We start from the raw sequence: 26,395 nt of genomic DNA, 5'->3' as shown, positions 1-26,395 counted from the left end.
CATATGTTAAAAACATACTACAGCTAGCAAAATAGTTGGTCAAAATTGCAGCTGTTACTTCGAGTGAGCATTTTGCTGTGTTCAGTTTAAGACAGCACTACTCTCACTAAATTCACATGTTATACAAGTACTCTACATAGTGTACTTGCATAGTGTGTATCATACAATAATAGTATCACAATTAAGAAACAGTCACAGTCATAGAAGCTAGCTCAACTTGCTAGTCAACACTAGCAGTAAATCATAACAATTTTCCAATCAAAAGATAATTATTTATTTCTAAAGATAAACCTAGAACAAACAAAAAGAAAAAAAAATCTAAATGAATACTACACAGAAGATGCTGCAGTAGCTGTAACCATCTTTGTCTTTAGAATTTTCTAGCTTTTTTTGCCCTCCCCGAACAAAAAAACAAGAAGGCTCAAGTCAAACTATCAGGAGAGAAACAAGCACATACACTGTTATGCAGCAGAACAGCGCAGTCTCAACATAAGAATACCCAAGACCAAGAGCTGAAGAAGTTATCTGTGTCTGTATATTGGCTTATGTAACCGTGTGCGTGTCGCTCTTTCAAATGAGAAGCGAGCTCGACTAGAGACGTTCCATCTGCGCTCCATTCTCAATGAATTTCAGCAGAATTGCAAAGCAGCACCACAGGAGGACCATAAGATAAACAGCGAGAAAAAATAAGAAGAAAAGAATGATATTTTAGAGAAGAAAAGTACAGCCTGAGGGTATTTTCACTCGTGCTCTGCTGGGTTTCTTTGAAGCGAACCGTGGTGTGATTGTAATACTTGTGCTGTTTATTAGAGCAGACGAGAATGAAGCCCTAGCAAGGATGCCGACAGTCAGAGTACCTGAACAGGAGAACGGTGATACATTTACAAGAACCTTGAGGTGAAAGCATAAATAAGAACAGTCAAAAAATATAATTCTGATAAAAACAAAAAGCAACAATATTAGCATCTTGACATGTTTGGCCAAATGCCAAAAGGGGCAAATACAATAATACAAGGCACATTCTTTACGGTGACAAATCTTAAAGCAGAAAATACTTGGCATTTTTGCATGATGAGTGGCTACAATCTACAGTTAGATTGCTGACTATTCTCCAAATGCTATTTTTTGATATGCCATCATTACAAGAAATTTTGTTTTGGCCATTTGCTTTATAACCACCGCTCAGTTTATAATGTTGGGAAATATTTACATCCCTTACATTTTAGGTTCTTTTTTTGGCCAGTAATTGGAACAACATTAAATATGTTAAATTTTCCCTTAGTTCCTGCTTGCATTTTATCCAGGGACATGTGAATAGAATGTCCAAACACATGAGACTGACATGTTCTGGACTTCTTTCCAATGATTTCTAAGCAGAATTGTTGTTGTTCATTTTCTGAGATTAGATCCTAAAAAAAAAAGTTAGATTTGACTACTGTAATTCATTATTATCAGGTGGCTCTGAAAGCTCCCAGAACAGCTTTCAGTTGATTCAAATGTTGAAGTGAGACTACTGACAGAGACTAGAAAGACAAATCATATGTTTTTCATCTTGGCTTCTAGAGTTTCTAAAAGTATAATGGGAGGCTTCAACTTTCAGGCCTCTCTCCTGTGCAACCAGCTCCCATTATGGATTTGGGAGACAGACATCTCTACTCTAAGATTAGGCTTAAAACTTTCCTTTTTTAATAAAGCTTATAGTTAGCGTTGGATGATATGATCCTGAACCTCTCCTTAGTTATGCTGCATTAAGCCTAGGCTGCTTTGAGCTTCCCATGCTGCACTGAACACTTCTTCACTCACTTCTTCTCACTCTCCATTGGTTTATACACCATTAATCATTTTAATCATTAGTAATTATGAAACTCTGGCTTTTTCCTATATTGTCTATGTGTCTTTTGTGCTGCCTTTCTAATATTCTAGTGTCTTTACCCTAGAATATAAAGCCCCTTGAGGCAACTCTGCTCCTAATTGGTGCTTTCTAAACAAACCTAAGTTGAAACGAATTTAACCACAGGTGCTTTCCACATCCAAGTTTCATCCACTTTTACTGCTCCATCATATTACCATGTTTTTAGCAGCATGGCTCAAGTTTCACAGGCAGAAAACAACTCTTTTTTCCCCATCAGGACTTCAGCGTATGTAGCACTAGCCTCAGGTAGGCAGACAGAAGCAGATGGGTTACTCCAAGGCGAAGCATCGTGAAAACAAAGTGAAAGACATCTTTTTCTTATTTTCATCTATAAAGACTCAAAAGGAATACTATAAGCAAACTACTTCATTATTATTTCAACAGCATTTGTATAGAAAAGATACTGTCCAATGCTGTCCCAGCGATCACTGTGAACACTGGAACTGCTGACTGTGTCGCTAAATGGGCCACATTTATAGTCTTTCTGTTTTTGGGACACCGACATCCACCTGTCCCTTTCACCTCATGCAACTGTGTGCGTCTTGTCTCTCAGCTTGAAAACCTGTGGTCTCGACTAAGCACTGGTGTGCACAAGCCCTGAAGCAGTTTTAAAGGGGACTGCACTAATGCACTGAAGTCAAGGCTGCTGCTCAAGCTTCCTGTAAAAAAACAAAACACTCTTCCCTTAATCGTTTGAAAACGTGATCCTGATAATGGAAATCGCTATCCGAGTACAATATATTTTGGGAGCATGATCCTGTTAGAGATTACTAGTTTGAATAGTTCATCCTTTACAGCTTCTTTCACTTTGTGGAGTATTGCTCTAACACTTAATATCTGTTCTCCAAACTCTCCAGTTAGTTGTTTTGTTTGCTCACTTTTTCTTATGCCTTCAAAAAACTGGCCAAATGTAGACAATCGGCTGTCAAACTAAGGACGTTTTGGCTTTTCACAGAGGAAAAATTCTCAGCTTTTCAACGCGCCTTTAAAAAACTTCGGAGTAAAGTGCTTCTCTGTGGGATTTAAACCCCATTCGACAATCATACAGAGAGAAATCTGTTGCCGGAGAGGCCAGGGCACTATTTCTGAGATGACAGCAGCATCATTTGTCCAGAAAGCAAAGCGGCAACAAGGCCTGCTGCGTTTTCAGGCTCGCTTTATCTTGACTGGAACATCTTGCTCTCCTGCTTTTGTTATCGTCAGCGCTCCTTCTAGTGCAGGGGTGGCCAACCAGTCAGAGACCAAGAGCCACTTTTTTTTTACTGTGTTACCGCAAAGAGCCACATCATACGCATGGGCACACATGAACATCACCCATCCTTTCCTCCCTCTCTCTCTCTCTCTCACACACACACACACACACACACACACACACACACACACATCTCTGCTCAGCCAGATTTATTGTAAATGTCACACACCAACATGATAATGACAGAAATGGACTCCTACAGTACTAAAACCACAGGCCAGTCATTTTCAACAATGAACATTGTGTGCACTGTCTCACACACACAAACTCTCAGTTCAACCAAGTCCACAAACAAGAATATAATAATCTACAATAGCATTTACTTTTGCTTTCGTGCAAGTTTTCAATCAGCGTTGCATATCTGGCTCTTTGCTTACTCAGGGCAGCACTGGCGACTTGCCCGCTGGCTTTTAGCAGAGTGGGAAAATGCGTTAAATCTCCCTTTTGAATATGTGTCTTGAACAGCTTCAGTTTGTTGACAAACGCAAACACACTTTGCACTAGGTCAGGGAGCATTTTTAACTTACCCTGCAGGGTCAGGTTCAGTCTGTCCAGTGGAAATTCCAAAAGTCAGGAATAGTTTGGTCAGCTTTGCACAGCCCCACAAGCCCGTTCACAGATCCCATCATGGCTGGTGCTCCATCCGTGGCTATTGCAGTTAATTTCGTTATGGGTAGATTTGCTTTTTCAAATGCAGCCATCATGGTTTCTTTCACATCTATGCCACGGGTTCTGTCTTTTAATGGCACAATATCCAGGAGTTCTTCTTTGATCACACAATCGTTTGACACAGACTGTGCAAATATTGCCAACTGAGGCTTGTCTTTTATATCACAACTCTCATCCAATGCGACACTAAAATACTCACATGCTTGAAGGTCAGAGTGCAACTGTGATTCAATAGCCGTGTTAATGTCCGATATTCTGTGTTCAACAGTGTGGCGGGACAGTTGGACGTCTGATACCATGCGTTTTAATTTGTCGTTTTCAGGAGACAAGATTTCAACAACATCACTGAGGCATTTTTTAACGAACTCCCCTTCATTGTATGGCTTTTTAGCCCGTGCAATGTTCCAAGCCAGCTGATAGGATGCGAGCGTTATGGTCTCTGACCGCTTCGTAAATTTTTGGAAAAACTGTATCTGCTTTTCTGCCTGACTTTTCAAAGTGGCCAACTCGTGCTTGCGAAGTTCAGTCCCTTTTGGAAATTCCTGGTCGATGTTAGCATGGAGTGAGCTGAAGTGGCGCTGAAGATTTGAAGCTTTGAAATGCGCTAATGACGTCTGACATATAAGGCAGAATGGCTTACCATTGCGTTCAACAAAAAAATATAAACTCTCCCACTCTGTTAAAAACGTCCTGTGTTCATCTTCATATTTTCTTTTTGCTGTGCATTTTTTTCCTGCCATTTTAAGGGCGAACTTGCTCCTACTGGGAAACTTTGCGGTATTTTCATCTCACACACATGCGCATTTGATGAAAATACCGTATTGAACTCAAGCGAAGCGAACGCGCACATTTTAAAACAACAACATAAAAAAAATCAAAACACAAACATAAACTTTGATATGAACGTAAGAGCCGCATGAAACCAGGCAAAGAGCCGCATGCGGCTCGAGAGCCGCGGGTTGGCCACCCCTGTTCTAGTGGCACGACTGACCCACCACTTAACACAACAAGTTCAAAAGTGTTCTTTGGGGACTTTCAAAAGGCATTTAAGAGCAACTCAAAAAGGCATCTATGAGAAAGTGGAAATGTTAAAAAAGGGCAAATTACAAGCTGAAGTTTTCCTCTATCATGCTTTTACCTGTAATGTCAGGTTTCTGTGGCATGAAGAACTGATAGAAGGTGGGCTCCGACAGGCCTTTCACGTTGCGCGCTGTGATTTCCACTTCATATCTCGTGTTCCACTGGAGCGGGTGCAGCAAGGCATGGTCCTTCGCACCTGGAACGAGCTTGGTCATCCACTGTTCCTCTTTATCCTGGCGGAGGGAGGGGTAAGAGAGGGATAGAAAGATAAAGAGTATCAAAAGACACCCTTATTACCTGGTTTTAATCAAAGCTCTATGTTTCACTTTGAATCAAAGGCGATCAGCGAAAGTGTTGTTGTATTTGATAAACAGCAATTTACCCTTTGTGTTTTTAATCTGGGAGTTTTGAGAGTTACTACAATCAGGCTCGGTTGTGAAACGCCCCCACAGATGTGTTTGAATAGGTATAAAGAAACAGTAATCCTGAGCCTGTCATCGGTATCACACAGTTCTCTTTGTGGCCTCAGCCTTTTGTCTCTACTCCTTCCCGAGCCTTCATAAAGAAACCAACTGCAAACAAAGCACTGGAAACTGAAGAGTCAGTCTGAGAGTGTGGCGCTGAAAGCATGCTAACTGTACTGTGTGCTTATTAGTCTCACCTCCTTGGCAATTTTTTCCTCCCTGAGTTTGAGAACCATTAAAAACGGGATTTTACAAAAGTCAAGGTGCAGGACTTAAAAATATGTAACATTTCATCTGAATTGTAAAATCCTGACTAACGAGTCTGTGCAAAAACTGTGTAGCAATCCCAGCAGATCAGCTGATCTCCATGCCAACTCACATCAACCAATGGATCGGGTCCCTTCTACTGTAGGGCTTGCCATTTAAGCTACTTTGCAACTAAATCTACAAGCTGCTTTGCAACCCACTTCTATCCCTGTACTTTTCTGCATTCGCAACTCCATCTATTTCGATAAGATTCCCAAACCACTGGCAGAATTGATAAATGGACTAGCTCTTATATAGTGCTTTTGTACTCTACTTAAACACTCAAAAGCTTTTATACAACATGCCTCATTCACAAATTAACACTCATTCACACAGTTACTTTTTGTAATACCTAAGTGCCTTCTATCTAACTTTCACACACATTCACTCAACCATGAACGCATTGGAGGGTTCAGTATTTTCTGCAAGGCATGCAGACTGGAGGCTGGAGCAAGCAAAGCGCAAACCACTAACTTTCAAACTAGGAGAACCTGTTCTATGGCCACCTCATAAACTGAGAGAGCAGATCCTGAACATGACAGAGCCTCCACCGTGTTCTACAGATCGGTATAGATACGCACTCTAGTACCTCTCCCCTGACCTACTCTGTACATTTTGACAACGACATTCCTAAAATTTCAAGTTTGGATTTATCAAAACACAACAACAAACAAAGTCTGGCTCCAATCAAGAAATGATGATACTTAAAATATCAGCAAAGATCTCTTTTATGTTGACTCAAAAACACACATTTTCAGGGTGAATCTTCATGAGGGTCAGCAATGTCATGTCTGATGTCAGTGAGGTAGCAGAATAGAGTCAATACCTCCAATTATAAATGCCCGCAGATAAAAATAAGAATCTTCTGCCTAAAGCGATCCCTACTGAAATGCTGTCTGCTTTCAGGCTCTCTGTTCCATCCACAGTGAAGCAGTTTGTGTGTTCCTGACGCCAGACAGGGGCATTAGATTAGTGGGGTGTGAAACATCTTCACTGGCATCCTTTTCGGCCTCCAAAAGCCTCATTGAGACTCCCTGACCCTCTTTTCAGCAGCATGGTTTTATTATTTTAAATCTCTGCCGCTTTCTCAATGAGACAGAGAAATGCCTGCTTGGACACATTAGCACTGGGGAGATAGGAGATTTGGACCAGCCTAAATCCACTTAGTCCTGTGGAGAGTTTTTGTGCGAGTGCCATCTATTCTGCTTCCTGGCCTCAACTCAGTCGCTCCTCTTATCTTGTGAGTTTAAGCTGCTTTTTGCATTTTAACACACACACACACACACACACACACACACACACACACACACACACACACACACACACACACAATATCAACTACTTGCTCACGTGTGTACCCCCATTTAGAACAAGTGAGTGAAACAGGGGCTGAAAAAAAGATACTCAAGAAGCATCATCTAGTAAACTCAGTCACAACATGTCAAACTAGAGAGTCACACACACTCCAGTGGAGGGAAAAGGCATTCCCAGTATTGTGTGCCATCTAATGACTGTCAAAAAAAAAAGACATACTTGGAACTATTAGAAAACACTGACTTCTGCTGAATTTGTTGCTCTCATTTTTCTTGATTTTGAAAATAGTTTCTAAAATCTGCCAACTGTGATGGGTTTATTGTTAAAAAAGCCTCAGTGACAACAAAAATACATTGATTGAACAAGTGAAATCTACTTAAAAAGTGTAGCAGCAGAAAACAGTGTTACCAATCACTACAGGTTCTCTATGCCAAATCAGATTAAAGTTACTGGACTCTGAAGCATAAAAAGGCCCCCAACTCAAAGGATGAACTAGTGTCTACACATAACAGACAACGTAGTAAAAAGAAAATAACTAAGTTGTCAGTTTGTTACTAGCAGCCTGCCACAAAAACACATTATTTGTTCCCATTTCTTTAGATGAATCTATGAAAATGCCAAAGACTACACAGTGTGAGACAGTCATGAAATAGTATTTTGCAACAACAAAGTGATCCCAACGAGCTATTAGCTGAAAACTTGTCATATTTCAACATGGTGTTGTTAAAAAAAAAAGATGAACAGTATCTGAAAATCATGTCGAAAATCAACAGCCAGGAATGATTTTACATTTACATTTACATCGGAGAAACCAAACAGCCACTTCATAAATGCATGGCACAACATAGGAGGGCCACCTCGACAGGACAAGACTCAGCTGTACGTAGGCATCTAAAGGACAAAGGTCATTCTTTCGAGGATACCAATGTTCACATTTTGGACGGAGAAGACAGATGGTTTCAAAGAGGAGTAAAAGAAGCCATCTATGTTCACTGTGAACGACCATCTTTGAACAGAGGGGTGGTCTACAGCACCAACTGTTTGCCATCTATAATCCAGTTTTGAAAAACTTAAAGAAGTCCAGTCGCTTTTCTTTTCAATCTTAGAACATTCATAACATTCATAGAAAAACAAACAGTGGAATCCTATCAGTCATGGATTGACCTCCCCAGAGCCCAGACCTCAAGATTATTGAAGCAGTGTGGGATCATGTTGACAGAGAACAGAACAAAAGGCAGAAACATCCAAAGAAGAGCTTTGAATGTCCTTCAAGAAGCCTGGAAAACTATTCCTGAAGACTACTTTCCTGAAGAAATGACAAGAAAGCTGCCTAAGAGAGTTCAGACTGTGCTGAAGAGTAAAGGTGGTCACACCAAATATTCACTTCCAAGCTCATTAGAATTGTACAAATGCTGTTTTTGCCTTATATACTGTATTTCCATATATATTTGCACATTTCAGTACATCCTTTCACTCTTTTCCCCCATTTTCCTAGCAAAATGAGGTGGCTCAAGAGTTTTTGCACTACTGTAATTCACTAAGCGGGCATAAAGTGGTACTTTCTTTGTATTTCAGTTTTCACTGTGTCCTTTCAGGTTTCTCTCCAAAAAGCAACAAGCATGTGTAATTTGCTACCTGGAAAGGTAGCAATTGGGAGGTAAACTGCTGACCTAAGGATGGAAAAATGGACGAGTGACAAATGAGTAGTGCCGTTGATTTAATGTGACCATTTCACAACGAGGACAAAAAGGCAGTGAAATGACTCACTAAAACTTTGAAATGCATTGACATGACATGAAAAACACCCTTAAAAGCAGCCTACTACAATTTAAACTTTGTGCTTCCAGCTGATTAATGATACAGAAATACAAATGGAGGCCAGTAAATGAAGGTTTAAAATTGCAGCAGCATTTCAGTCATCCTTTCTCAAAAAAAAGGTTAAGAAAGATTTTTCCTTTTTTTTTTTTTACAAAACAAGTACAAAATGTGAACCTTCTACCTGTGTTAAATGTGCCTGCGTTTATTTACCTTGCGCATTAAATGTGGATGGGAGTGACCGGAGCAGGGATACATTAATGAAGGTATTAATGTATCAAACTGGACTTGCCACTTATATAGGCTCGATATAGTGGGGCTGTCATGAGAAACTTGAAGGCAGCAGCTGTGTTTAACTGTAATAAATCACTCACAGTCTTGTACTTGACTATATACTCCACAATGGGCATCCCTCCGTCGTCCTGCTTGACCAGCCCCAGCCTGTAGGCCCTGCCCATGTCCCTCTGCCCATGGACTGCTGGCGGACTCGGCTCTCCTGAGGAAGACATGAGGCAGAGGCTGAGATGTAAAACAATGTCTTTGTGTGAGTATGTGTGTGTTGGAATGTGCATTCCCAAGGAGGGGGGCAGGTGGCAACGTGACATATGAGATAAGGATGCAGTACAAGGAGAAAGAAGGTTTAAAGCTGAATTAAATTCATATTACAAGGTAACTCCCATTGCCTGGCTATAATTAATGTTGACTCCAGGTTTTTATTATTCACTGTATTTTGCTAATTGGGTCTTCTTTCTAACATTCATTCTCGGAAGCTGCACTGCTGTATATTATTAAGGATGGAAACACTTTTCCTGTGGCCTTGCCTGGATTTACTGCAATCCCGCCGTGCCAGATTGCTAGAATAAATAAAATGCTTACCGTAAACCCCTGCAGTGCATAATTTTTAATGCAGCAGTTTTACATCAAGACACAAATTTGACAGGATCTATTTCCAAGCCCAAATAATCTGAATTCATATCAGAGAAACAGGAGCAGGAAGCCGTCTCTGATAGAAACATGGCAAGGCTGCAGAGGATTGCAAATAGGCTTCATTTCACTAAGGTGCTGGTGCCTTGAATAGATTCCTGAAGAATGTTTGCATTCCAGTCACGTGGCTTTATTATGATCTATAGTTTCCACAGATGTTTTATTTCATCTGTATTTTCTAATCCTAACAGCTGATATATGCCAGTAGCTAACAATTAACCCAGTATAACTGCTATCAAACTATTATATATTAATAATATATTATTTCATTCCATACGTTGTGGTCAGAAATGTACATATACTCCTCATGGGCATGAATGTCATGGTATATTTGGACTTTTAATGACCTCTTTGAAGTGTTCTTTTTCCAGGGTAGAGTGATTGTACAGCATACATCTTTAATAACTTACTAACTGGGTGTGCTTTACACGTTTGTTTTTTGGGGGAATTTTCTAGCAAGTTGTACTTCAACAAGATGCTTTTTGTAGCCATCAACAAGTCTCTGGTGTAATTCTTGCTGGAAATTTGACCACTCATGCCCATGACCAGTGGATGTAAACTTTTGACCACATATGCATACGTCACTGATTCAGATTTGAATAAGTAAGCGGACTTACGGATGGGTAAGGTCTGGAAGGTTTCCGTGTGGCTGAAGTCGCCCTGGCCCTTTCCGTTGACAGCTGCCACTCGAACCTCGTATGTTGTGTTGGGCTCCAGTCCTGTCAGCACAACTGTGGCTGCAGAGACACAGGAACAGACATCGTGTCACCTGGAAGCAAGTGGTGACCATCCATCATGCAGATAGCAAAGCAAGTCATTAAGAAAGGGAGCTGGTTATTTTTCAGAGGGTTTCCAGTGTCATTGGAAGACAAGGAAAAAAGGGGAAATGGCAGCCTGCTGTTTAGACCTCTCCAACTAGTATCCACCTGTAGGCTCCTGTGCCTATATGACTTCCCCAATTTATTTGCAGGAAGTGTAGATCCCAAACTTTAATAGCTATATTCTGCTGCTAATAAATTATTCAAAATCTCACTTGTCTGACTGAAATATGTTCAATGCTTTATTGACCTGTTAAAACTAACTAGTTTAGACAGTTACGCCTACAATTACAGGTTGGCAAAGCAGGCTTTTATAATAGAGATAGTTGGTATGATGGGAATAATGGTGCACACTTTTAAAAATTGTGGACTTTTAAAGGAAGGTATTACACACTCTTGAGCACATGAATCCCAAACACTTCTAGAGACTTCCTGTAGAGAAGGTAACTGATGATAACTCCCTCCCCACTACCAAGAACTACCTGGCATTCATCTTTTGTTATTGTTGTTGTTTTCACTGACACTATTAATAGGAACTCTGAACTAATGTAATTGCCAGCCAGTGGTTGGTAGTGAAACATGGGCTCTTGCTGTTGTCCCATATTTTCTCATAATCCTATTTCAACCTCTTCATTTTCGCTCCAGATTGCTTCGCTGTAGCGGATACCGAGTAGCAAGCTGAAGGGAATTTTGTGCAAGGATTTTTATATTTCCCCCTGATGAGCTACAATCACACTGTATTTCCAACATATCATGTAGGCGCAATACAGTTTGGACTTCACTGCTGGTTCATTTCTCTCTGTTTTGTTCTAGAAGGGTCAACATAATAGCTGTTTGCACTTTTTTTAATGGTGGTGGCCATTGATGAATTCATACTTCTGACAATTTACTGTACATTTACAGCTGGACCAATCACTGTAACACTCAGGTCTCTCAAGGTTAGCTGAAACAAGAGACCTTAAGATTGAGTTGTATGAAGTATAGTAGATAATAGATCCTGAAGCACAGACATAGGAAAAAAGGAGGGCGCAATCAACCGTTCAAAGAGTTAATAGAAGTATGAAAAAGTTCCTGCAGTCCAAAAGCATCTACATTAAGAAGGGCATTAATTAGACTAGTACTGATACTGCAGTTTTCTGGCCTTACTGAACAGTCATAGAACTTTTTACGCTATAAACTACATGCAAAGTCACGTTTGAAAGCCTTTTAAAGTGTCTGTGTGGTTCAGCATCTTGCCCAAGGACTCTTTGACATGAAGACTAGAAAAGCCAGGAATTAAACCCCGACATTATGAAACTTCTACCACCATACTTACAACCGTTTAAATTAATCTATTGCACTTGTTTTTTTCTTTATATTGACTTAAATGCATTATTATTGCTTAGTCTGTGAAATATAGAGAGCTAGATGCATGCAATGAAAGTTAGATTTTCTATCTATCTTAGGTCATTTGTTCCAAGACTAAAAGCTTTAACTGTGGTTCTAAAATACAAGGGAGCAACCGCTTGACTCTGCTAAATGATCAATAATGAAAAACATAAGAAGATTTAGAAACTCACCTTCAACAAAGTCATAGCAAACAGTGTAGTGGAAGAGTACATGTGCCTCTGACTCTAATGAAACCACAGTAAAATATCAGATAGAATATTAATACGATAGTAACTCGGAGAATTGTGCAATGCGTCACGTTCGTACTTTAAATTACATCTAATATTGAAGAAAACAGGCAATCTCATTATCAGACCACATTACAGATTCCTATTTAAATTCTACAGTCACTTGAGCCCATTTACATAACCGTCACAACTCAAAAAATCTGGGAGAGAGTGTGTAGTGTAATGAGCTTGAGTGAAAGTTGTTGTTTTTGTTAGTCTGCACAAATTAAATACTTGAATGGTAATAGGTGCTTTTGCAGTTCTTTAGTCCTGGAACTGAAAACAAATTCTGCAATTTGCAGCCGTGCTAGGTTCATTCCAGGCTGTAAGCGGACATTTCAATTTGGGCAGAAGCATTCAAATGAAACGAGGCCAGGCGTCTCATTATATGGAAGGGTTTATTGTGTAAGGATTTTTTGCTGAGGTTATCTGAAATGGCTTCTATGATTATATGACGACACTTGGTGTGGCTTGTAATTAGTCTGGCTCACTTTAATATTTCTGCTTTTGCATACAGAGCTAAATGTATCTATATTAAATTGACAATCTTGTGCATTGTTCCTTTGTTCTTCTACACTATCTGCTTATATGTGCCTATATGTGATGTATGTATTTTTAAGTTCACTGCTGAAGTGCTAGTTCCTATTTAGTATTCACCTCACTGCATCTCCATACTGTAATTGACTCTGAAATGAGGGGATATTAGTGATAAGCCCTTCAGGTTTGTCAGGCCCGCTTATCACCCGACCATTCGTCCTCTGGCTTTCATATTCCATCCATCCATCTATCCATCCATCCTTCACCTCATGGTGTACTTTTCACCAACAGGCTCAGAAATCAATTTGCAGTCATAAAGCATAGGAAGAGGAGGAATGCGATCTTTCAGCTCAGACAGATTCTGGCGCTCTCCCCATGACGTGTTTGAGTTTCTTCATGACCCAACAACATCTCAGAGCCAAGGCTTTGAAGGAGCACATGGCAGCTCATGCAATACGGTGGAAACTTGGAGACCGTATTGCATGAGGTGTTAGTTGGTGTATGTGAGGTAGACAGAGAGAAATATTGATTTAAACTAGATAGGATAATCTGGTGTGTTGAAGCATAATCTTCACAGTCTGATAACTAAGTTTGAAACTATGAATAGAAGATAGAACATTTCTATCTTGAAGTTCATGTGCTTTATCAAAGTGGAACTGGTAAATAGCAGTAATTACTTAAGGGTCAATAGTATATAATCTATGTGAATGTTTTTCATGTATTTAATGTGGGAAAAGAAAAGAAACAGCTTTCTTTATATTCAACCGAGTTTGAGGAGGTCATTTAATTATTTGAGTTTATTGATTAGTTTATCAACTAGATTAAGTTGACAATGCTTTCACAGTAAATTATTTACATTTCTGTTTTTTAATGTATTATTTAGATAATTTAATATTTATGTACTCATCTTTAAAACAGTGAGAATAACTTAACTGTTGTGTGGATCCCTCATATTTACTCACTGACTATATATAAAAGACCCTGAGTCCTTTAATTGTTTGTGAAGTCTGGATTTGAAGCTTCAACCTGAGCTTGATTGGTTACATTGTAACCCAGGTTCTCTGAGGGGAGAGAATATCGGTATATAAGTCCAATTCTACCTTCCTGGTTCCTGTTACTTCGTTTAGAAGTACCGTACCCCCCCCCCCCCCCCCCCCCCAAACAGCCCTTTTGAATGTCTCCCTAGTATGGCCACAACACCTCACTCTTGGAACACTTTTTTGCCACATGTACAATGGGGCAAAAAAGTATTTAGTCAGCCACCGATTGTGCAAGTTCCCCCACCTAAAATGATGACAGAGGTCAGTAATTTGCGCCAGAGGTACACTTCAACTGTGAGAGACAGAATGTGAAAAAAAAATCCATGAATCCACATGGTAGGATTTGTAAAGAATTTATTCGTAAATCAGGGTGGAAAATAAGTATTTGGTCAATAACAAAAATACAACTCAATACTTTGTAACATAACCTTTGTTGGCAATAACAGAGGTCAAACGTTTACTATAGGTCTTTACCAGGTTTGCACACACAGTAGCTGGTATTTTGGCCCATTCCTCCATGCAGATCTTCTCGAGAGCAGTGATGTTTTGGGCTGTCGCCGAGCAACACGGACTTTCAACTCCCGCCACAGATTTTCTATGGGGTTGAGGTCTGGAGACTGGCTAGGCCACTCCAGGACTTTCAAATGCTTCTTACGGAGCCACTCCTTTGTTGCCCGGGCGGTGTGTTTTGGATCATTGTCATGTTGGAAGACCCAGCCTTGTTTCATCTTCAAAGTTCTCACTGATGGAAGGAGGCTTTGGCTCAAAATCTCACGATACATGGCCCCATTCATTCTGTCCTTAACACGGAGCAGTCGTCCTGTCCCCTTGGCAGAAAAACAGCCCCATAGCATGATGTTTCCACCCCCATGCTTCACAGTAGGTATGGTGTTCTTGGGATGCAACTCAGTATTCTTCTTCCTCCAAACACGACGAGTTGAGTTTATACCAAAAAGTCCTACTTTGGTTTCATCTGACCACATGACATTCTCCCAATCCTCTGCTGTATCATCCATGTGCTCTCTGGCAAACTTCAGACGGGCCTGGACATGCACTGGCTTCAGCAGCGGAACACGTCTGGCACTGCGGGATTTGATTCCCTGCCGTTGTAGTGTGTTACTGATGGTGACCTTTGTTACTTTGGTCCCAGCTCTCTGCAGGTCATTCACCAGGTCCCCCCGTGTGGTTCTGGGATCTTTGCTCACCGTTCTCATGATCATTTTGACCCCACGGGATGAGATCTTGCGTGGAGCCCCAGATCGAGGGAGATTATCAGTGGTCTTGTATGTCTTCCATTTTCTGATGATTGCTCCCACAGTTGATTTTTTCACACCAAGCTGCTTGCCTATTGTAGAGTCACTCTTCCCAGTCTGGTGCAGGTCTACAATACTTTTCCTGGTGTCCTTCGAAAGCTCTTTGGTCTTGGCCATGGCGGAGTTTGGAGTCTGACTGTTTGAGGCTGTGGACAGGTGTCTTTTATACAGATGATGAGTTCAAACAGGTGCCATTCATACAGGTAACGAGTGGGGGACAGAAAAGCTTCTTACAGAAGACGTTACAGGTCTGTGAGAGCCAGAGATTTTCCTTGTTTGAGGTGACCAAATACTTATTTTCCACCGTGATTTACGAATAAATTCTTTACAAATCCTACCATGTGAATTCATGGATTTTTTTTCACATTCTGTCTCTCACAGTTGAAGTGTACCTCTGGTGCAAATTACTGACCTCTGTCATCATTTTAAGTGGGGGAACTTGCACAATCGGTGGCTGACTAAATACTTTTTTGCCCCACTGTATTACAAACCACGTCTCAGCTGTTTGTGGAGGTAAAATACGTCCGCACAATTACGCTCAGCCATTGTTGTGAGTGCGCGCCAGGGGTCGGCCAGACATTTATACAGCCGTATTTCACACATGACTATGAAAGGCGGAAGAGGAAGTAGTTCCTTTGAATGTAGACAATCCGAATGTTATAAGTAAGTAAGTAAGTAAGTAAGTAAAATTTATTTATATAGCACATTTCACAGATAAAAATCACAAAGAGCTTGGTGGGTTATAGTTTCTTTCCACTGTGTTCCTGTTAATGATAAACTACAAATTTACTCTAAATTACTAAAATATCAATATTTTAATGTGAGAATCGATTCTAGAACATAAATGATTGGTATCGGAGGAATCGATATTTCAGGATCGATCCGCACATCACTAGCGCGGAAGTAGGATTCGTCACGTCATCACTTAACGACCGGATAATCCCATGCGCCTTATGGTCCGAAAAGTACGGTAAAACAGCATGCTAACATGTTAGTAATCTGCTGTATAGGAGATGTCCTTCATAATCAGTTCTATACTAGACACAACTGTGATTGCCAAAATGATCATCAAAGGTCTGTCAAATAAGACATGAAACAACCAACTATGACTACAAATTTCTTAGGAAAGTCTTTACGTAGGTTGTAAATTAAGTAAGAATTGGGTTTACTTAATGATGGACTTCAGTGCAGTCAGATAACCCCTTCAAATCAGGATTTTTTATTCCATAAAGACATTATAGAAAACTGAAAAACGCAAAAAACACATGAAACCTGAAAAATAAGAAAGCATTTTACACATCATTAGACTGTAGAAAACTCAGAAGGCTTATAGTGAAAATATGAGTAAGAATCAGTTGTTGACAGTGTTTTCAACTTGCTGGTATATTCTGGTAAAAAATCTTGAGATTTCCATAAAATAAGCTGAGAATGTAAATAGATTCATGCTTTTTCATTGATCTGATAAAATTCAACCTGCCTGAGCCATAAAATGAAAATGGGTATGGAAAAGAGTTGAAGAGGGCTTTTAGCAGACTTCACAATAACAATATGTAATTGGGTCAAACTTAACAGCGGATAAATGTTTTTCCCATTTCACTCAGTCAGTGTATATTACAGCGATTTTTAGGGAAGGTAACTGGCATGAAAAAAAGGGGGGGGGGGGGAGAAGCGAAAGCTGTGGATAAAAATAAAGTTTACACTTACTCTGGACACTGTGTGACTTGACATCCCTCCAGTCCTGTGAGCCCACCTCCTTGTACTGGACCAGATAGTAGTTGATGGGAACGCCTCCATGAGAGTCTGGCTTCATAAATGTTACGGTCGCTAGGCGCTGGGAGACAGCTGACAGACGAACTGAGTATGGATTCGATGGCGCAACTGGAAACACAAAAAATAAAGGCATGACACAAACAAGCAGACAATTTCCATGTAGTTGTTTTCCTTTGCAATCGTGTTGTTTTGCTATGAAATAAGCCTTGTCTAATCCACTTGCATGGTGTCAGAAACAGAATCCTGTTTCACAAACTTAGGAATGAATTCAAAACAACCTTTTCCTTTGCCTTATGCACTGACTGTGTAGAGAAAGGAAAAGACTGAGTAAGGCTGAAAGCACCAGATATAACCTTTAATTTTTCAGTTGTCATGCATCAACATCATTCATCATGCAACTATTATTTAAGAGTAAATCAGCGAATACTTGATGAGGAATTATAACTACAAACATAGGTCTAAACACGATAAGATAACCTTTATTAGTCCCACACGTGGGAAATTTGTTTTGTCACAGCAGGAAGTGGACAGTGCAAAAGTTATATAGCAAAAATTAGAATACAATAAGAATAAAATACTGTACACAACTGTACAGAATAGAATAAAATAAAATACTATATACAGTAGAATAAATAGAATAAAATATACAATAGGATAAAAATAGAATACAAATGCTTAATACAACTGAGTAAAAATACAACTTTGTCAGATAAAGAGTATTGCACTTAGTGTTATTGCACATGTGTGGATGTGTGTGTTTGATCAGTTGGAGTCTTTGTTGTGGAGTCTGACAGAAGTGGGGAGGAAAAACCTGCGAAATCTCTCCGTCCCACACCGTGGGTGCCGCAGCCTGCCACTGAAGAAGCTGCTCAGTGCTGTCAGAGTTTTCTGCATGGGGTGGGAGATGTTGTCCAACAGGGATGAAAGCATAGCCACCATTCTCCTGCCACTCACCACCTCCACTGGGTCCAGAGGGCATCCTAGAACAGAGCTGGCCCTTCTGATCAGCCTGTTCAGTCTCTTCCTGTCCCCGGCAGAGATGTTGCCACCCCAGCAGACCACACCGTAAAAGATAGCTGAGGCCACCACAGAGTCATAGAAGGTCTTCAGGAGTGGGCCCTCCACTCCAAACGACCTGAGTCTCATCAGCAGGTACAGCCTGCTCTGCCCTTTCCTGTAGAGGGCTTCTGAATTATGAGTCCAGTCCAGTTTGTTGTTCAGATGAACACCAAGGTACCTGTAGCAGTCCACAGCCTCAATGTCCATACCTTTGATGTTCAGTGGAGGATGTTTGTGCCTGCGGAAGTGTACCACCAGCTCCTTGGTTTTACTGGTGTTGATGTGGAGGTAGTTCAGCTGGCACCAGTCCACAAAGTCTTGGGTCAGTCCTGTGTACTCCTTGTCGTCCCCATCAGTGATGAGGCCGACTATTGCAGAGTCATCAGAGAACTTCTGCAGGAAGCACTGGGTGGAGTTGTGGGAGAAGTCTGCAGTGTAGATGGTGAAGAGGAACGGAGCCAGAACCGTTCCCTGTGGGGCCCCCGTACTGCAGACGACCCTGTCCGACACACGGCCCTGAGTTTTCACATACTGTGGTTGGTTGGCGAGGTAGTCCAAAGTCCAGGTAGTGAGGTGATGGTCCACTCCACAGTTCTCCAGCTTGTCCTTCAGGACCGAGGGAAGAATAGCGTTGAAGGCACTGGAGAAATCAAAGAACATGATTCTCACAGTGCTTCCAGCTGTCTCCAGGTGAGCGAGGGAACAATGTAGGAGGTGAATGACGGCATCATTCGCTCCAATGCCAAGCTGGTAGGCAAACTGAAGTGGGTCCAGTGATGAGCTCACCAGGTGCCGAAGCTGAGCCAGGACCAGCCGCTCCAGGGTCTTCATCAGGTGGGATGTCAGAGCCACCGGCCTATAGCTGTTGAGGTCCTCGGGGCGTGAAGTCTTTGGCACTGGTACAACACGGGAGGTTTTCCAGAGCTGTGGGACTCTCCCCAGCCTCAGGCTCAGGTTGAAGATGCGCTCCATCACCCCACACAGTTGGTCCGCGCAGGACCTGACGACCCTTGAGCTGATGCCATCTGGGCCCACCGCCTTCTCGGCATTAATCCTCCTCAGTTCCCTCCTAACCTGGGTGGTTGAGAGAGACAGGCTGGAGCCTTGTGTTGAGTGTGTATTGGATGCTGTTATTGGGGGTGGGGAGGAGTGAGCAGGGTGAGTAGAGGAGGTGTGAAGCAGTGTTGCCAATTTAGCGACTTTGTCGCTATATTTAGCGAGTTTTCAGACCCCCTTAGCGACTTTTTTTCTAAAAAGCGACTAGCGACAAATCTGGCGACTTTTTCTGGTATTACTGGAGACTTATTTATGACGACTTTTTGACGTGAAAACACGTATCGCTCTTACTCTCAACAGGCAGCGGTGCTGCCTGGGGCACCTCATCCGTGTCAAAGCACTCCCAGGCGGAGGATAGTCCTCCCCCAGCTGCTATCAGGGCGAAGCCGCTGCTCCCGCACTGACTGTAACGCAGTCAGTTCTTTTACTGTTATGCTGTTTTGTGGATCACAAGGTTTAAAACTACTTATAAACACACACTCTCACACACAAAGTAACTCCACCAGAGTGCCAATTTCCGGTCACTTTTGCCGGTCCAGGTCCGGATAAAGGAGCAGGGTTGGAATTGTGACATTAAAAAACAATAATTGCTAAAAGAAATTTAATTTGTAGTTCTAAATAAATTCTAACTGCATTTAGGACGTTTTTTACTCACTTTATGTCTCTTCCACGATGTTATTTCTCTCTCCAACAACGTAGGTTACAATTACATTAGCATGACCAAATATGCAAATTAGGCGATGACGTCATTTGGCGACTTCTAGCGACTTTTAGGACAACCAATAGCGATTTTCCTTACTGAGGAGTTGGCAACACTGGTGTGAAGTGTCTGAGGTGTCAGAGTTCTGATGTTTGTGGCCCGAGATGGTTCTGAGGCCTCTCCAGACTTCGCCAACGTTTTTTTGCTGAAACTGGTTCTCCATCTTCTGCCTGTAGCTGTCCTTCCCATTCCTTATCAGTCCCCTCAGCTCTCTCTGCACCCTTTTCAACTCCTCTTTGTCTTTGGATTTGAAGGCCCTCCTCTTCTGCTTGAGAACAGCTTTAATTTTTGGGGTAATCCAAGGTTTCTTGTTGGAGAAACACCACACAGTCCTGGTAGGTACGGTGTTATCCACACAGAAATTAATATAGTCAGTAATGCATGTAGTAAGGCTGTTGATGTCCTCTCCGTGGTCGTCACAGATCACCTCCCACACAGTCGACTTAAAACAATCCTTAAGAGCCTCCTCGCTCTCCTCCGACCATCTCTGTACTGTGCGGGTGGCTGGTGGCTCCCTGCGCACTAAGGGCTCATACACAGGGACAAGGTGCACCAGGTTGCGGTCAGATCTGCCCAGAGGAGGGAGAGGTGATGAACTGTATGCCTCTTCTGCATTGGCATACAGTAAGTCCAGTGTTCTATTGTCTCTGGTTGGGCATGTCACATACTGGGTGAAGGTGGGAAGCGTGGAGTCCAGTGAGACATGATTAAAGTCCCCTGATATTATGAGAGGGGCTCTCGGAGATTGTGTTTGCAGTCTGCTGACCACTGAGTGGAGAGAGTCACAGGCTGCATCCGCGTTGGCTGAGGGGGGGGGGCATACGCTACGAATGTGCCCAGCCACATTATTAATGAAGGAAAGAAAAAAACTATAAAGCATTTAAAATGTTTATACATTATGCAGGCAATACATCCCATTGTTGGTGGGATATTTCAGTCTAGAACAAAGAGCCAGAAAGACTGACTGTTTGACTGACTCAGATTTCCACTCCCATCAGCTGATAAGAAGCAAGCACCAGCTGATGGCACCGCTGATACCCTTATACACATCCTACTACCCAAGCTACTGAATTTGCTCCTAGCTTTTCAAGCAGCTTTGCAACCCACCTCCACAAAAGCTCATTGTTTTCATGCTGTGTGTGAATGATCAGCCATTCATGTCATTCATACCAGCTCTGACCTGTGCTGCAATGTAGTGGGGGAGGGAATTCTTGTGTTGGAGGGTGCACACTGCCAAACAGCAGATACTGCAGAAGGATAAAAAAAAAAAGAAGTCTTCTAGCGTGAGTAATTTGACTAATGTAACAAAACAAATGGGAGGACCTCAGAGTACAGAGGCAATTGTCTTAATATTTATGGACCTAACTCTGACATTTACACAGCAATAACCAACTACACTGAATGTATTTTTGATCAAAGATAAATGGCACAGTGCCACCGTAATAAAACTAAAGACAGACATTGTAAAAGATTATTTTTCTATATTTGGTAAGCTTTCAAGGGTTATTTAGGAGAGATGTAATAATTCAGCTTATACAACGCCTGAGAGGAGCCTGTGTACTTTAATTTTAGGTGAAAAGATAGGACATTAAAAACATAACATTTCTATTCATGCAGATTAAAAGTGCAGGAGCTGTGTTAGTCTTTTCTTTTAGCTGGAACAGACAGGAACAGAATCTATTCTGCGCAGGATGAGGATAGATATATTAAGAAATGGCCACAATGTCAGGTTTCTGTAAGTAATTTCTATTGTACATCATTTCTTTGCTAGTTTTCCCTCCTTTGTGTCACCCATGTTTAGTGTGCAACACCTTAGCCTTCCTTGATTCCTAGTTTGTTTAATTGCTTGAGTTCTGCTTTTTTTTTTTAAATCCAGTACCATATTTTTTTATCTGTTTATATAGACACTGTGTTTTGCCTGCGTGCCGCTCCACCTGTCTCCCTGTGCATGACCACTACCTCATTGTGGGTTAAATATTTGGATTATTGGACTATAAATCCGTTCTCCTGCTGTTGCCTCCAAGATTGTTCTAGAACTGGGTGGCAATAAGCAGTGTCCATCTTTGTTCTCCTTGATATTAAGCTCACTGCAATAAATGCTTCTGCGTAAGACCTCTGAATATATTTCCTGCACAAATAAACCTTGACTCTAAAAACTTCCTGACATCACTGCCATATTAAACCTAGCCGACTCTAGACTCTAGCAATTTAATAGACAGCAACTTATTTTATTTTCAGGTAAGTTGCCACATCACTTGACTGCATCACTTGTCCTTGGATATGTTTTTGATGTGACTCAAGGTGTTTTGGTTGTATTAGTGATTCTCACTTAAAACATCAAGGCAAAATTCAGAACAGTTTGACTCACTACAAACACACTTCCACCCTCAGATTCTTCTATCAGTTTATGATCGAGCTATGAAGACAGTGTATTCTACATAAGGTACGTCTCAAATATCCGTTAAGAACACAAACATGTTCACAGTGTGTTTTCTTGCGTGTGCCTGAGTGTGTGTTGTGCTGAATTGTAAGAGTCACAAACTCTTCTAAAACCTACTGTTTCCTGCAAGACGACATTTTTGGTCAGCTTTTTGCTCACTACTTTTTTCTTCCTTAGCTAGAGCAATTCAATCTGCACTAAAGATAATTAGACTGCACTATTGTGTATTAGCCCTCGCTACCGTAAATTAGGGAGTACTTCAGTTAAATTGCGAGGGGTATGGTAAATCAGCCAGCACTATTTGAGATTAGGCGAGGCTGAATAGGGGTTGGGAGTTGTAGTGGAATTTATCTTCCTGAGAATTGCAAATAAGGCTATTACCATTAGTAGAGAGGTAGAGGGTTACAAAGTAGTTGAATGGCTGGAGTTACTGGGAGAGCGGTTATTGAAAAACTGCAGGGTCCCTGAGACGTCCACATGTTCTGGTCTTGAAATTGAGTTGCTAGCCTCATTAGCGCATTAGTGGCAGTTCTGCAGACTCACCTGCCTGGGCCAAAATGAACTCCTGGTATCGAACTCCAATGTTGTTTCTGGCCGTGCAGTTGTAGCGGCCAAAGTCTCTGTCGGACATAGGAGTCACCTGGACGCAGATAAACAATACAGTCGATCACAATTCATATTAAAACTAAAGATTTCACTTGGACTTTTCTGCTTTCGCTCCAACTGTGCTCGATATATAACTGTGCTTTATATACTAAACATGCACTGAATAATATGTGTTTTTGGTGTTCATAGGACTGATTTGAAACAGAATTATACTGATATGCTTTGGCATGACCTTAAAAACACCTTCCAGTGGGGCTGATTTGAGACAATTCTGCAAAAACGAGAGGATCAAAATCTTCCACAGCCTTATGAAAGACTTGAATGCTTCATTGCCGTTCTTGCTGACAAGATAACCAGTTATTAGGTTTGGGGGGTGATTACTTTTTCACACAGGTCCATGTAGATTTGGATAACAACTTTTTCTGTAATAAATGAAATCATCATTTAAAACTGAGTATGGGTGTCTAGTTTTCATGACTTCTTCAGTTAAAAGCATCCTTTATGACAAACTATTCACAATGACCACCACTGGGGTTTCGCTTACTTCCATTAAACTGGGATGCCAATAGAAACATCAAAATCTGAATTTTGTCAAATTTTTGAAAACTATATCAGTGTGAGTAAGTCTTCATAAAGAGCCATCAGAATTTATTTTCTTTTTAAACTCATTAAACTACAGGTCTGTCTTCCACTGTTGTTTTTATTGTTTATTTAATTGTTTTTTTCCCTCAAAGAAGAAAATTCAATTCATTACAAAAAACTCCATTTCTTTTGCACCTCTGTTTGATAAACCACACTGACAGAGTCATTATTAAACTTTCAAACACATTTTTTGTCTCGTGACCCTAAACCTAACCTGGCTGCCACCGGAGGACTTGAACTCACCTCCAGCACAGACTTGCCCTCGGCGCTGTGCACCCTCATGTTGGCGGTTCCCTCTGTGGAGATAGTGAAGCGCTCTCGCCTCCACAGCATGGTGGCAGGTGGGTTGGACATCACGTCGCAGCTGATGTTCACCGGATTTCCCTCCCATGAATAATAAACGGTGTGGTTGGTCAGGAACTTTGGTATATCTAAACAAAACAGAGTAACGTCACTTCTTGCACCCACCTCGTTTACATGGAAAAGGAGCTTTTTAAAAAAAAACTAAAACAAGACCTGAATTGCTAAAAGAGTAATTGCTGGTGTGTCTGGAATTTGTGGCAGCCAATTAAACACTCAAATCAAAGGTGGAGCTGTGCTGGATGATCAAAGATGTAAATAAATAAATAAATAAATAACTTGCTGAGGCTTCACCTTAAAGAGAAGACAGGGGGGAAAGCATTTAATTGCTGCTTCCTCAACTCCTTCGGCAGTGTAAAAAAAGAAAAACTTAATTGAAGCTACCTCACGCTATGGGTGGGGGTCTCCATTGCGATCGTGCCCCCCAAGAATAGGAATAAAGCATGCAAACAGAAGCTCATTGGCGCCGGCAAATAGAAAGGGCAGTAATGGACGACTGCGGCGGCGAGCTGTTGTGCGGATTTCTTTCGGCCCGGTCGGCCCCGCTCAGTCGGAGAGGCATTATGGTTGTTTTATGCTCGCTTGCAGGATTCCATTAAAGAGATTGATGCCTGGCTCTCTGTCACAGCCGAGGACGTGTTATCCCCCTGCAGCCTGCAGTGACTTAGTAAATGAGTTCATTAGTTCGGTGGCAACGGCTGGCTCAGCCCCTCCACACTCAGACTCACAGCCTGTGTCTCTGTGCAGAGCGCGGGCGCGAGTTGTCAGCTGTGGCTCCAGCAAAACAAGTTTGCAGTGTAATGACAGCAACTTTGCTTCACGGTTAGAGAGTGGGTGCATGAATTTGGGATTGTTTTTTTGCTACAAGTTTTTCCTAAAATGTCAACTTTTCAGGAACCGTGCAAAACAAAATTTTGAGGGGAATCCATGAACTCAAAAAGTCACCTCAGTATGAAAAGGAGAAAATTGGTTTTCATGTGACAACGCAGATATGGTCTTCATTTTTCCCTCGCTGTCTCTTTGGATATATTTGTTTGCCTGGCCTAGCTCTTTGTTGTTCCTCTGAGCTTCAAGGTGGAATCAATTGCTACCCAAAGAAAAAGGAAAAAAAAAAACTCCACTGAGCCTCGCTACTAATGAACCTAATCATTCTGAGGCCAAAATGGAGATCTTTGCTTCAGAGCTCATTAAGCAGGGGAGAGCCCGCCCCAAATAACCCCAAACAACCAGCACTGAGGAATGGATGCACTCGTTGGGAAGTAGCAAAGCTGTCAGCAGGAGAAAAAAAGAAAGGCGATGCATGATATCCTCTCACTAATTAACCCTTCTGGAGGCAATGTGCGTGGTGGGTGACTTGTTTATAATGATATAATGCATTTCAGAGAGGGAAAAAAAGATGAAATAGCCAGACTACAAAAAGAATTATTAGAACTGAGCGTGAGTGAACTTTTGAACTCTGCTTAAATGTGTTTATGTGTCCCATTTCCACAGCAAGGACCGCAAAGAGCCGATAGAAAGGCAGAAAGGAGAAGCTTGTAAGAGGCTGTAACAGGTGACCAGGGCTCTGCAAAAACAACACTCCTCTGCATTTTACCCACAGGCAATGTTAGGCAACTTGTTGTTTGAATATCTCCAGTTCTTGGAAGCCTGCTGTGGAGTACATGTGCACTCTAACAAAAAGTGCGTGCATGGCGTTTAATGGGCGCGCTTACATTCAATGTCCAGGAACATGCTCTTCTGATGACCTCCGATCCTGCTGAGCGCCTCGCAGTCAAATCGACCCAAGTCGGAGAGCCTCACGCCGCTGATGGTCAGCACCGACTTGCCGTGACGCCCACGAACTTCAAACCTCCCATCCTGGCTCTGAGGACACAAACACAACAATAATTTTAAACTCAAATCCAAATGTAACAGACAGCTTAAATGGCAGAAGTTTCAAGTAGTAAAGACAGCATATGTACTAGTAATCCCAATAAGCCTATAGCTTAAGCTTCAAACTGTTCTAAATGCTTCATTTCAGACAGTTTTCTTTCTACTCTTGGATCTGTATAATGTCATAAAGTAGGATATCTTTTTATGTGGTCATTTCAGACACACACGTCTGGCTGAGATCACAGAAATCATAACATGCTGATCAAACCTTCTGTTTGGGAGTGACGACGTGTCAAAAGAGAGTTCAGTTCAAGCAAAACAGAGAATGGAAATAAAACCAAACGCCCCAAAGGAAAAATACAGCAGGTCGTCTTTTCACTCTCTGACTTTTTCCCAAACAAGACACGGATTGCCTACTTGGTCTCTTCTTACTGACAACAATAAAACCTGTACTGGAGACACACACTGGGTCTCAAGTTATTGGACGTTAACTGGAAAACTGCCACCGCTTCAATATACTACCCACTATACTACAAGTTAATCCTTGTCTTAAATATGTACAAGGTCCTCAATATGCTATACTCATTGTCCAGAGATATTGAATTTTATTCAACATAGTAAAACTTGAAAAAAAAAATGTAAAAAAGTAAAATAAACTGTAGAAACACCTT

The 26,395-nt window shown here is 41.4% G+C and overlaps 1 protein-coding gene across 2 annotated transcripts in view; it reads right to left on the bottom strand.

Annotated features, from left to right (window-relative positions):
- ncam2a (neural cell adhesion molecule 2a) overlaps positions 1–26,395 on the bottom strand; it is a 473,690-nt gene that overhangs the window by 39,652 nt on the left and 407,643 nt on the right. For both annotated transcript variants that reach the window (XM_085397463.1, XM_085397464.1), the window contains exons 9-15: positions 25,565–25,715; positions 23,736–23,923; positions 22,788–22,884; positions 16,864–17,037; positions 10,414–10,533; positions 9,187–9,308; positions 4,972–5,146 (exon numbers count right to left, since the gene is read on the bottom strand). In XM_085397463.1, the coding sequence (XP_085253589.1) occupies positions 4,972–5,146; positions 9,187–9,308; positions 10,414–10,533; positions 16,864–17,037; positions 22,788–22,884; positions 23,736–23,923; positions 25,565–25,715 (1,027 nt within the window). The remainder of the gene's footprint in view (positions 1–4,971; positions 5,147–9,186; positions 9,309–10,413; positions 10,534–16,863; positions 17,038–22,787; positions 22,885–23,735; positions 23,924–25,564; positions 25,716–26,395) is intronic.

The sequence above is a fragment of the Rhamphochromis longiceps genome, linkage group LG23 (genome assembly GCF_057381845.1).
Source record: "Rhamphochromis longiceps isolate RC_006_pf linkage group LG23, R_longiceps_female_GT1.1, whole genome shotgun sequence".
NCBI lineage: Eukaryota > Metazoa > Chordata > Actinopteri > Cichliformes > Cichlidae > Rhamphochromis > Rhamphochromis longiceps.
The sequence above is the reverse complement of the archived record's forward strand: the minus strand, read 5'-3'. Positions and strand labels throughout refer to the sequence as shown.